This window comes from Solea solea, chromosome 4 (assembly GCF_958295425.1).
Source record: "Solea solea chromosome 4, fSolSol10.1, whole genome shotgun sequence".
NCBI lineage: Eukaryota > Metazoa > Chordata > Actinopteri > Pleuronectiformes > Soleidae > Solea > Solea solea.
In genome coordinates this window covers 19,371,252-19,383,687 of record NC_081137.1, presented here as the reverse complement: position 1 = coordinate 19,383,687, position 12,436 = coordinate 19,371,252, and the positions used below count along the sequence as shown (strand labels likewise).

Below are 12,436 nucleotides of genomic sequence, written 5' to 3'. Positions count from 1 at the left end.
ATATTTAGATGTTGTGCTTTGAATGAATTTAAAAAAGAACAAAACACACTTACCACTTTTATATGAACTGCTCTCTTGAGTAAAAGCATCAAACCTCATCTTTCAACTATGCCTGTGCCAAAAAGTTAAGAAGATTTAAGGAGGTTTAAGTTTTTGTTTTTGCTCAATAAAACCTGACCGGTCAATTTTAAAGATTTAGGCCTACATTAAATCCCCGTTCATGTAATGAGTCATGCACAAACTAACAACATATAACAGTTTAATCAAACTTCTCTTTTCACTACAGCAAACAAGATCTAATTTATGATGAAAGTGTCATTGACACAGTTTGAGTATTATCACGCGCTGCTGAAATATTTCAGAGTGAACTCAGTATGACAACCTTGAGGATGCACAGTAGAATGTGGCTCAGCAAAGACGCGTGGATGCGTTTGCAAAGTAATGACAGCCATAGAGTTGCGGGTCATCTTTTAGTGATGCGAGCCGAACGGTCGATCTTTGCTGCAGGCAAAGGAGAGACTCGCTGATGTGACCGGCGTGGGAATGAAATGCTGGCGTTCGTGAGAGACAGAGTGTGGAATATTATGTTTGGAGCCTTGCAGGACTGCTCTACCTTTTTTAGTCTGACGATGTAGATGAAGTATGATCAACATGTGACGTGTTTGACGTTGTGTCAGTGCAGCAGAGAGAAGTAGTTAGTGTGATGCGATGCAGAAGGTAAGGTAAGGTACGGTACGGTACGGTACGGTACGATACGATGCGATAAAATAACATAAAATAATCTAATCCAATCCAACTTTATTTATAAAGCACTTTAAAAAACAACAACAGCTGAAACAAAGTGCTGTACAACAGCGATAAATAAGATAAATAAAAGGTAAAATAAGAAAAAGATACGATAAGATAAGATAAGATATGATACAATAGTCCTTTATAAGTCTTGAGTGGGGACATTTACATTGACATAGCAGCAAAGACAGTAAAGATAAAGATAATAAATAATAAACATGCATGTCCAAGAAGGTATAGGAATATATACGGTATAGGCTCGTAGTTAAGTAATAAAAACACACACTAAAATAGTAGGAAAAATTTAAAAAAGACAACGTTTTAAGGGGAAAAAAAGCAAGAAAGTAGCGAGAGCTGCTGCAACAGGCCGTCACACGGGAAGCGCCATCTTGTGTTGTGTGGGTAGGTAATACTGTATTTCTTGGACACACATAAAAGTAGTCATTGTTATTTATTTCTCATGCCTTCTGAAGTCCAACACGCCTTTCTCTTTTTCACCACCAGATGTTGCTGCTAATAAGATGCTCCCTTATTATCATCTTGACTCCTTGGCTGTATTTCACATCACTCAGGGACTGCTGCACAGGATTAACAACAACAATAGTAATAATAAGAACTTGAACCTCTCTTGAACTCCTCTTTCTCTTGTCTTATTTAAAGAAAATCAGGTTAACACAACCCACAAATGTAGTAAGTCTCTCAAATTTGGTGTCTATCTCATTAAATCCTACAACATTAGATCCAAATAAAGCACAGTTTTATTGGGCTAGTTTTTGCAACCACATCCTTATTCATTAGCCGCTTGCTTTCATGAAAGTTCACGTTCACGCAGATGCACGGAAGCCGGCATAAATTGTCTATATTTCCCCTCTTTGTAATTAAATGAAGCATGTCTCAGTGGGAAATACAATGGAGTTTAATTTCATGACTATGACTAATGTATTCAGAAAGGCTGCGTCTGTCTATTAGCATAACAGCAACGGTATTGTTTGTAAAGACATATTTTTAGACCGTGGCTGCAAGAGGGTTCAAGGGATTGACTTCTTAAATTGCCCTTGTCGTTGAGCAGATGAAGAACAATTTACCTTGTTTTTCGAGTTTGAGTTTTGTGTTCGAATTTTGGGAAAAAGAAGCATGTGCCAAATTCAGAGTGAATCAGCATAAGTATTAAGCCGATGTCATTTGCAAGTCTAATGGTTGGCGGTGCTGTGGCCGCTCGCGCCGCAGTCTTTCACTCATTTAAATAACCCACTTAAAATGATGACACACGTGTGTGTGTGTGGACAGTGATTGATGCACAGCTCATATACAGCAGCGTCACCGCTCAGCGAGACGTTAAGGTCTGTAAATACCTCTGACCTGGATTTATTACATGTATAATGAGGAGGATTAGATTCCATATTTTCCTCAAGCAGGGATTAGTGAATTATACCTGTAAGTGTCACCCAGTGAAACTGTCCCAAGGTTAATTAGTGCACTACTTTCTCCTCAGCCTAACACTGATATCCAACCCCATGTATCCATATGATCTAGAGATTCAGTTACTGTTATTTTTCCTTGAATTACGCTGTTTGCTTGTAGTACATGTGTTGCTTCTGCTCCTGAAATACCGACTGCAGCAGGCAGGAAAGGGGAGGGAAGGAAAGGAAAGGAAAGGCTCCAGGTATCTATAATTTAGCCAACAGTATTTTGCTCTATTTTTAGTCCAGTGCCACTTCTGTGGCTTGTGGGGATAGTTAATCAAGTGCTTGGCCCTTTCCCATCTCTTTGTTTCAGCAATGGAAGATCACTGCACTTATATATGCACGGCTCCTTCCTGAGCCTTCTCCGTCCACGAGTGTGTTCTTTGTCTTTAAGATTTCTTTTGTCCGTTTTCACCCTGTAATCTCCTCGCTGACTTTTCTCCGCCAGTAGCCTGGTCTCTCTTCTCTCTTTCTCACATAAATCCTTGTAAGCCTGAAGTTATTTGTGTTCAAGGTGACTTATTTTCCAAAGCGCATCTGAAAACAACCAGGGTCGATCAAAGGTACAACCACAAGGTGCAAAGAACATGAAACAATAAAACGTGATCAAAGTAAAATGCTTGGATATGAAAAGGCATCCACAAGAAAAAAATATCCTCATCCTGAAATGAAGGCTGAGGAGAAGAGGTGGGTCTTTAAAATGTTCAATAGTGAGGGCAGATTTGAATAGAAAGAATTATCCTGTGTTTTTTTCTACACATTTCGAAACACATTTTTAGTCTAAAGGTATATTAATAGATGAGAAACTCACATTTATTTCTAGCATATTGGTTGAAATCACTTTTCTCTCTAAATACCACCTTACATTTGGTGTCTCTCTTATGGTGTGTTTCCACCAGCTTGCCTCGCCTCGCCTTGGCACGGCACGGCACGGCACGGCACAGGAAGACATGTCCGACACAAGAATCAAGCCGAACAATGCCGAACTGTAGATCAGTTAGAAAGACTCAAGAATCCTAAAAACGTGGGTTAACGTCCAACAATTACCAGGGAAATGTCTAAAGTCTCAATATTTAACAGAGGAGTCTGGTGCATTTATTCACTGCTGATCGCGAGCGGCGAGCCACATCACAAACCCCTGCCGCTGTATTTCAGTCCTGTGACTCATGGAGGAAGTACTGAACAAATATTTTTAATGAACTGATTCTAATGATTCAGTTACACTGAAAACAAACTGCTTGACAAGTCATTATTCACTCGTTTGTGTGTGTGTGTGTGTCGCGTGTTAAACGAAGTCACGGTAGTTTCGTGCAGCCGTGCTTTGATGACTCCGCCCACATTGAGTAGGTATCATTTATCAATAAATGATCAATTCACCAGTTTTCTCTGTAAATACCATGTTACCTCTGGTGTCTCTCTTAAGGGCAGGAGTTTCTAAAGGTCATCATATGCCGGCAGGGAAGAAACCACTTTTTCCTTTAATCCTGTTCGACTCACTCAGTTTCAGAACAGTCCAGCACATCTCGGCGTGTCAGTGTAGACGTTAAGCGACCACTCATTAGAACGTAAAAAGCTCTGCTAAATGCCCTCAAACTAAACACAGCTGCAACACCGAGCAACTGAACCAGCAAGAAAAAAAACCCATAGCACACATGTGCACAGAGAAGAAGGAGAGTACAGTATGACCCATGGGTGAATAATATGATCAAAAACTGAGACCGTTGGCTTCTGTTGGAGTTGTTATACCCACATGTGCCTCGGGCAGCTTTTGCACCAAAGACAAAATCCAAACTCTGGATTTCAAACTCCTAGAGTCACAAGATAACATATGGACTAACTGATGGAGGCCATGTAATGATGGTTCGCTGTGGGTCTGTGGTCACCCACAGCAAACACTAAGTGTGTGTGTGTGTGTGTGTGGTAACACAGTTGCACCTTGGTTTAGAAATATCCCTTTTTTTCCTCTTAATGCCCACTCCAAATCCACTTCTCAACCAGATCATAAATCTCGCGAGCTAATGGGACAGCTGACCCCTGCGAGGCAGGCGGGCAGTTCAGTGCCTTGTCTCCATGCTAAATGATCAAATGAGGAGTGAATTGGCAAGCAATTCAGCCGACACCACATGCTCCTCCTTTAAAGTCTCCAGACTAATCCGGCTGATGATGGCGACCGTAAATCAGCACTATCTATAACAACTCCGATGACTTGCAGGGAGGCCAATTCTTCTCCTTTTGTCCTTTTGTTCTATTTCTGTGTGAAGCAACATGACGCACACACAGTTAAAAAGAGTTTGTGTTTGTAGTATGTGGCGTCATAGCATATATATATTCTACATGCTGTGAGAACAAGGAGATAAAGAGCAGATAAAACACAAGAGCCGCTCTGTAACTTCCATTATTAGTGTTAACCCTTTAACACCTAAGCCTCAAAATGTCCTGTAACTAAGTGCTTTTGCCCATTTTTCCAGAATAACCGAATATCTGGCAGTTATTTACAATCTACTGTATGTTAAAATAGTGTATTAACAATTTAAAATGAAGAAAAAACTAAGTTTTATTAAGAAAAATCACTGTAGTTGTACATGAACATTAGATTTTGCATGTTAAACGTGAAATTTGAACAGTATAAAACATATTTAAAGTTTGTTTGCCAAAAAATGGAAACTATGTACAGGCACTGGATTTCTGCAGCAGCGCGAGTGAAATCTACCATAATAATAAAATAAATATACAACAGTTCAATGAACAAACAGTTAAGTTAAGTAACTTATGAGTTAAGTGCCCTTGCCCATTTTTCCAGAATAACTTCCAATATCTGGCAGTTATTTACAATTGACTGCATGTTAAAATAGTGTATTAACAATTTCAAATGAAGGAAAAACTCTGTATTTGTACATGAACCACAGATGTTTTTTTAAATTTGAACAGTATAAAACATATGCGCAAGTGAAATTACCGCAATAACTGCACGTTGGCATTTGACGTGCAACTTCTCAGCTTTCAGTTAAAACTGTAGTGCGTAACTTCTTTTTAAAAGAGTTGAGCATTTTACTGTGGCATTATTCAGCCTTTCAGCTGATTGGAGCGGAGTCTCCACACTCATCAGATGAGTCGTCTTGTAGTTCAGTGGAGAGCTATGGTTACCCTTCCATATAATGAGTGGCTTGCAGCACTTCAAGGAGGGAGGAGGGAGGTGGTGGTGGTGGTGGTGGGGGGGGTGCACCGTCGTGGTTTGTGTGGTGTGCGCTTCATGAGAACAACATAAAAGAGAGAGAGAGAGTCCAATAGTCGGAATTAATTTAACTCCGTGAGTGTAAAAATAACATTACACCAGTCTTCACACCCATCGTCGGAGTCAATGTAACACTCATAGATCTCAGCAGACGCCGCGGAGCACATCAGCTGTCGGTATGGACAAACACCTCGCCGATCAACATCCTATAACCGCCTCTGACAGATCAGCCTTCATTAACGCAGAACAACATGACGCGTGGAGCGGAGGAGTCAATACGCAGAGATCACACACACACACACAAAGAAACATCTCAGGCTGTTCCATCAATTAACCATCACGCCTTTCTCTGTTTCCCTTTAACTCTATTTGTAGTGAATTTGAATTTGATGGAAACATGTGACTGCATCAACTCAAACGTCTGCATGAAATATGCAAGTGCTTGGCAGAGGAGGAAAACAAACAAATGTGATTAAAGCTGATGGAAACAGCTTTTTTCTGACATGTACGTCAATTACTGATACTTGATAGAAGGTCTGATCGTGGCACATTAGTCAAAGCTGAAACTAATTAAAAAGGGAAACTGCGTTGTGCTCCCAGGTATGTGGTGGTCGGCCATTAACACAGTTTTATCCTGCCAGTGTTTTTCCTAATATAACTAGTTTTTCCTCATTTTAAATTGTTAATACACTATTTTAACATGCAGTAAATCGTACACAAATGCCAGATATTGAAAGTTATCCTGTTAATTGGGCAAAAGCATTTAGTTACAGGACATTTTTTGGCCCTTTTTATGGTTAAAATAAGCAACAAGCACTTAGTCGGTCATTTAGTCAGTAAGATTTTATATATACTGTGCTTTACATAATAGAAAAGCAGCTACCACATCAGCCAGTACATAAAGCAAGTCACACAAATAACATAGAAGTGAGGGATTGCCATAATAAATCCAGACCATCTGCAATGAGGAAGCACTGGAGATAGAAAATCAATGATAATGATCGAGGGAAAAAATGGTAGACGTGACTTAATTTAAGAGAATGTACAATGAAGTGAAATCAACTCATATGTAACCGAGTAAATAAAGAGAAACAGAAAGGAACTAAATGACTATAATAATGAAAGAAAGCCTCACTGAGGGGTTTTCTTCTACTTTTACAATATTACACAGGACATGGTCTTTCTCTTAGATATATATACACATATATTATGTGACAAAAGGATCAGAAATGCACTTTAAAATTGTGGAAAGAGCTAACAAAAAAGTATCGAGTGGGTGCGGTCACTGTTGGACATGTGTCAATAGACGTCCGCTGCACACTCAGCACCAAACGGTCGACTGAATGAACATCTCTCTGCAAGGACATGAACCGCAAGATGCTGATAGTTTGGTAGTTCTGCAGATAAAATAAAAGACGCCAGCAGTTTATTGGTGTTTTAAAAAAAAATTTTCACTGCTAAGTAGCCACTGGATCGTGTCTATGAAGTTTTGGACATAAAAGAAAGTAGTTGGCACAATCTCGTGCAAGAGCGATGCACAAGTGCAGATGTAAAAGGTTTGGTGAGTGTGATGATGAGGTTGCCCTCGGCCTTTTATTGAGCCACGAAGAATCCCTGAGCAAGGAGAAACACAAGGGTTGGTGTACCCTTGATACATTTTTAATGAGGCTGTCTTTGTTCTGCTCCCTGCTATTTCAGGACGAAACACACATTTGTTCTTGTCGGCGCCTTTTGTCTTTGTTATTCACTTAAAACAAGAAAAGTCAATGTGGGTTTTCTTCTAATCGGGCAGGCACGTTAACGTCCATCACTCGTACATAGCCATGATAGATAGATAGATAGATAGATAGATAGATAGATAGATAGATAGATAGATTAGCTCCTTAAAAACTGATCCTTTTCCTTTAGTGAGGAAACCAACTGTTTCACTGATTTATGTAGAAAACTGTGTGGAAAATTGCCTAAAATTGCTCAATTTTGTTATCTGAGTTCTCTGATTACTCCACACCAACTTATCCACTGATGATCTAAGTGGCCAATCATGTCACAGCAGTGCATGGGATAAATGCTGCAGACTCAGCTTCAGTTAATGTTCACAACAAATTTCACTGACTTACCGACACGACTGTTGTTGTAACACAGGGTTCTTTAATTGTCGCCGAAGCTGTTGATCTCCTGAGATTTTAACACACACAACACTTTCCAGAGTTTTATGGAGCCAGAAACCAAAGAAATAAAAACATGCAGAGACTATAGCTGAATGGTGCTGGTGTAAGTCAGTTTTTTAACTTTTTTTTTTACAGGTGGATGTTTCTACAACAGCAGAGACCACGATAGGTTCCTCTGGTGTCAGAGCAGAGCAGAAACATGAGGCTGCAGAGACACACACTCACCATCACAGTCAGAATCAGTCAGTCCAGGATGCTGCTGGTGGAGTAACGGTGTGGAACAACAATGTTAGAGCGACATACTTTGTTAAACATGTGCACCACCTTTATGGTGAATATAATTCTCTAATATTCTCTCTCTGTATGACAATAAGAAATACACAAACAATAATGAATACTCAAACCGACAAAGTAACACATTACAGAGTAACTTATGACTGTCATATTATCACTCTAACCAGTAATGAGTAAATGAGTAACCGGTACCGGTACGTGGGTCATTTGGTACCGGGCCAAGACTGAATAAAAAAAATATTTTATTGATTATCAGAGTCTGAAAGATCTTTTATTTAAAAAAAACAAAAAAAACAAAAAATCCTCGTCAAAGCAGAATATCCACTTCTGTAAAGTGGATTCACTTCCAAAAGAAACCTGTTGTATTTAACTTTTTGACTGTCTTTACAAAGGTTATTATTATTACCAATTATTAGCCCTTTAACACCTAAGCCTCAAAATGTCCGTCTGGACTTTTTTCTTTCTTTCTTATTTTAACCTTAAAAGGGCCAAAAAAATGTCCTGTAAACTGAGTGCTTTTACCCATTTTTCCAGAATAACTTTCAATATCTGTCAGTTATTTACAATTTACTGCGTGTTAAAATACTATTTTAACCATTTAAATGAAGACAAACATATTAAACATATTTTAAAATAACATTTGTTTGAGTGTTTTTCTCAATTTCCAAAAACAGGCCCAAAAAAATGGAAACGATGTACAGGTGTTTTTCCAACTCTCTCCTCTCTGGTGGTTAAATAGAGTTATATGATGACTTTTTAAAGGTGTAATATGTAATGAGTTACTTTCACACACTTCAACCACTGATGCCTGTAAGGTCACATTATAGCAGCTGTCATTGTGGGTTATTTTCATGATGAAGCTCCGTATTCACGACCACAAAATCTATTTGCTTTTCTAATGAATATGACATATAACCTTGTTTGGATAGTGGATTATTAGCCTCCCCATCTGCTCTCTCTTTGAGGCTGAACTTGTTTTGTTTTTTTTAGTGCTTCCTGATTACTCTTGTGGGTCCTCTTGTCATCTGCCAGCGGGTACACATTAGCATTTTTCTAACCCTGCTACATAATTAAAAGAAAAAACCCTATGTTACCAATGATGGTTTTTATGATTAAATACAGCTGCGAGGGTGTTTTCATGAAATAATAAAAAGAATATCACATCAGAATTTACGAGCGGGCTACTTTTAATGGGTTTCAATGAGGTATCAAATGTAAAAAAACCCTTTTTTTTTACATTTGACACATGCACAAACGTACATGATCACATTAAATTGAACTGTCTTTTTAATACAGTTGCAAAGTCTCACACTAACACTTTCCACACATTAAGGATTAAAGAAGTAAAGTCTCTGCAGAATGTTGTGTTCATGGGTCTCCTCGCATAAAAAAAAAAAAAAAAAAAATCAATGAGAGTGCTGCAGTTGATTCAAGCTGCTGCTTGAGTCCTATAAGCAACATAAACACAGTGGCTCATTCCACTCCATTTCTTAAATCTAAACACTGGCTCTCTGTCTTGGTTTAGGGCAAAAATGCATTTATTTTTGATCTGCTGCTATTTTCTGAAACATCCAGGTCTCATCAGGTCACCTGGGACAAGTCTGCACTCTTTTATTTACATTTTTTTGTACCCTATTTTGGAACTATAACATCCTGTCTATAGTTGAACTCTATATACTCTGTATGATGTCGTACACTTCATTGCACCTCTGGGATTCAAACACTGGCACGGCAGTAACGCTGACCGCCCGGCCTCCTCCATTGTTTACGAGTGGCTCTTTAATTGAATGCCTCTGAGTCTACTTTGAAATATATTGCTTGGTCAATAATAACACATTTTTTTAAAGTTATTTAATTACTTAATTAGTTTGAAGTTTGTGTCTCTGTGGAACAAAAAAAAAGACAGAAAAAAGGACTTATTTTTGCATTTGGTAATCCTGGTTTCAAAGATATTTTCCAACATATTGAGCATGAAGTGGAGAGAAAAAGGGGTAACAAGGGTGCTTACAGAAGGAACTCATACTCGGATTACTGGGTGCCTGATCAACCAGGCGAGCTGCTATCTTATTCATGCTGCAAGGGCTACAAGGCTACAGTGCTCGCCACTACTCCACCGTGTGACCCCGCCGCTACCTTCTGTTGAACCATGATTAATACAGTGTGTGTCTCTCTGGAGGAAAAAGGCAAAACCAAAAAACTAAAAACAATTCTGGTGGTATGTGGCTTACTGTGAGGAACACTTATTGTCTTTGTCTTGAAGGTATTAAAAATGTAAGGAGAGGATTTATGGGGCCTCATTAGACTGGAATGTCTAATGGTTTCCTAATTTGCCACAAACGCAATTAAGATCTCATCACAAACTGAAGGCGTATTATAACGCCTTCAGTTTGTTTGTCCTCGAGTTTCATGCAAAGGTTAAAGGCTAAATATGTTTTTAGATTGTCACGAGCAAACGTCAGACGACTCCAGGCAAAGTCTTCACTCCCGTTTATTGTCCGACTCTTGTTTAGGTTTCTTTGCAGTGTTGGCAGTTTGTAGGTACTGCTACTACTAATATACACAATAAAACAGTAGCAAATAAACCACATCACACAGCAATGAAGGGCTAGGAGGCGATGCCTGAATCAAGATCCATACACCAAAGAAAACACTTGAAATCACTTTACATACATCAGCATACATTTTTTTTCGTCTTCTCATGTGTTGTTGAACCAAAGTTAGGACATCTTGAATGTCGACCGGTTCCGTTTATTCCTTTCTCATATCAACGAGAACAAATCGTCAGCGACTACAGAGAGGGGCGCTGACGACGTAAAGAGGAAGTCACGTCACAGTAACACATAAAAAAATAAGACTTCTTAAAGTGCATATAAAAGAAAGAACATAAAACAGATCATAAAGGGTTTTCATTATAATCTATACATCAGACATTTTATGCACATATATGCAGATGAGAACATAAACTGAACAATTCCAATGCACAATGATTTTTCTTTTTGATTCTCGTGAAGTTCACTGTGGTTTAAGGGCAAATATTATACACTAGTCCAGGGGTGTCAAACATACGCCCCGCGGGCCAGAACCGGCCCATCAGAAGGTTCAATCCGGCCCGCAGGATGAATTTGTAGTAATGAAACACTACATTTCTCAGTTCTAGACACCTGTGACTAAGTGGTTGTGCCTTTGTAGATCGACATATAAGTGCAATGTCAACAATATTATGCTTATGTTTACCATTGATTGGCATTTATCTCAAGAAATTTGAGTTGTTTGGTAAAAAAAGAGACTTAATTCAATGTAAAACAAAGGGAAACATGTGCAGTTCTTGTTGTTTATATGCTGTTATCTGAAGGATTCACGTGTGCATGATCATCTTATTATCTCGTCATAATAATAATAACGTAAACAATGTCATGTTTGTCCCGTGGGAGGATTGTCCTGTGCCGGGACGCAGTACCACAGCAGCACATAATCATACTGTAGAGGTGCACGCCCATATCAAACTGTAGAGGTCCCTCTTCCACCGGCTGCTGCTGCTGCGCGCCACGGACACGCACACCTTCCTTGCACCTCCTCTTCTCCTGACTCCCATGCAGTGATCCACGCTCAGGACAGGGAGAGGCTGCGTGGTGTGTAAGGAGGGGGGTGGGAAACACCCGCACACATGAGGGCGAGCTCAAGGAGAATCTATAGTCGCTGCGCTGGAGAAAAGAGCGCAATCATACAAGGATGAAGATGCCGCTGCGCTTCTGGGATGCTGACGCTGTGCTGTAGGCTGCGCGCTGGAGACATGCGGTACTCTGCACTCCTACTCCGTCAGGTCCCACTCTAGTTGCTGTCAAGTCGGGTCCGCGGTCCATTGCGCTTGTGTGTTTCTTCTGCTGGAATTTGTCCTTGCTGGAGTCCGGGATGCCCGCGTCTCCTCTGCGCACTCTGGTGCTGGGTAAGTTCAGGCTGCAGTGGTGGTGGTGGTGGTGGCGGCGGCGAAGCGAATCAATCGATTTTAAATAATGAAGAACACTAATTATCCTGTGTGTGTGTGTTTGTTTTTAACGTTTCCAAGCGTGTTTATGGGGAGAAGTTTCATTAAACGGAGTTGAGCTGCTGTGCTGTGCTGCAGCCTGTAGTTAACTGTGTTTATTGACCTCATGGACAAACAGCACAGATGCACACACGCAACACAATATTGCAGTAGTTGACATATTTATGGACGCACACCATTCATTGATTGTTTCTGATTCCACCAGATATCATAGATATAAACTCCCCGCCTTGGAAAGCACTGGAGAAGTAAATAACATGAGCATGATGCACCACAGGGGATTCACATGTTTAAGTTGCAGTTAAAATAGAATAGAATAGAGCTTTATTTGATAGCTGAATCAGGAAAATCTTATAAAAATATATTAGGACAATAAAGCAGACAGAATGAAAACAATATAAAAAAGTACCTCTGTATAAATAGATATAAATGTTATGAGAAGCTTATT

The 12,436-nt window shown here is 39.6% G+C and overlaps 1 protein-coding gene across 1 annotated transcript in view; it reads left to right on the top strand.

Moving 5' to 3' along the window:
* Nucleotides 1-11,512: 11,512 nt before the first annotated feature.
* The window catches only part of LOC131458766 (CXADR-like membrane protein), a 49,076-nt gene continuing 48,152 nt past the window's right edge, over nt 11,513-12,436 (top strand). The window contains exon 1 of the mRNA XM_058628010.1: nt 11,513-11,889. Coding sequence (XP_058483993.1) covers nt 11,856-11,889 — 34 coding nt within the window. The 5' untranslated portion in view covers nt 11,513-11,855. The remainder of the gene's footprint in view (nt 11,890-12,436) is intronic.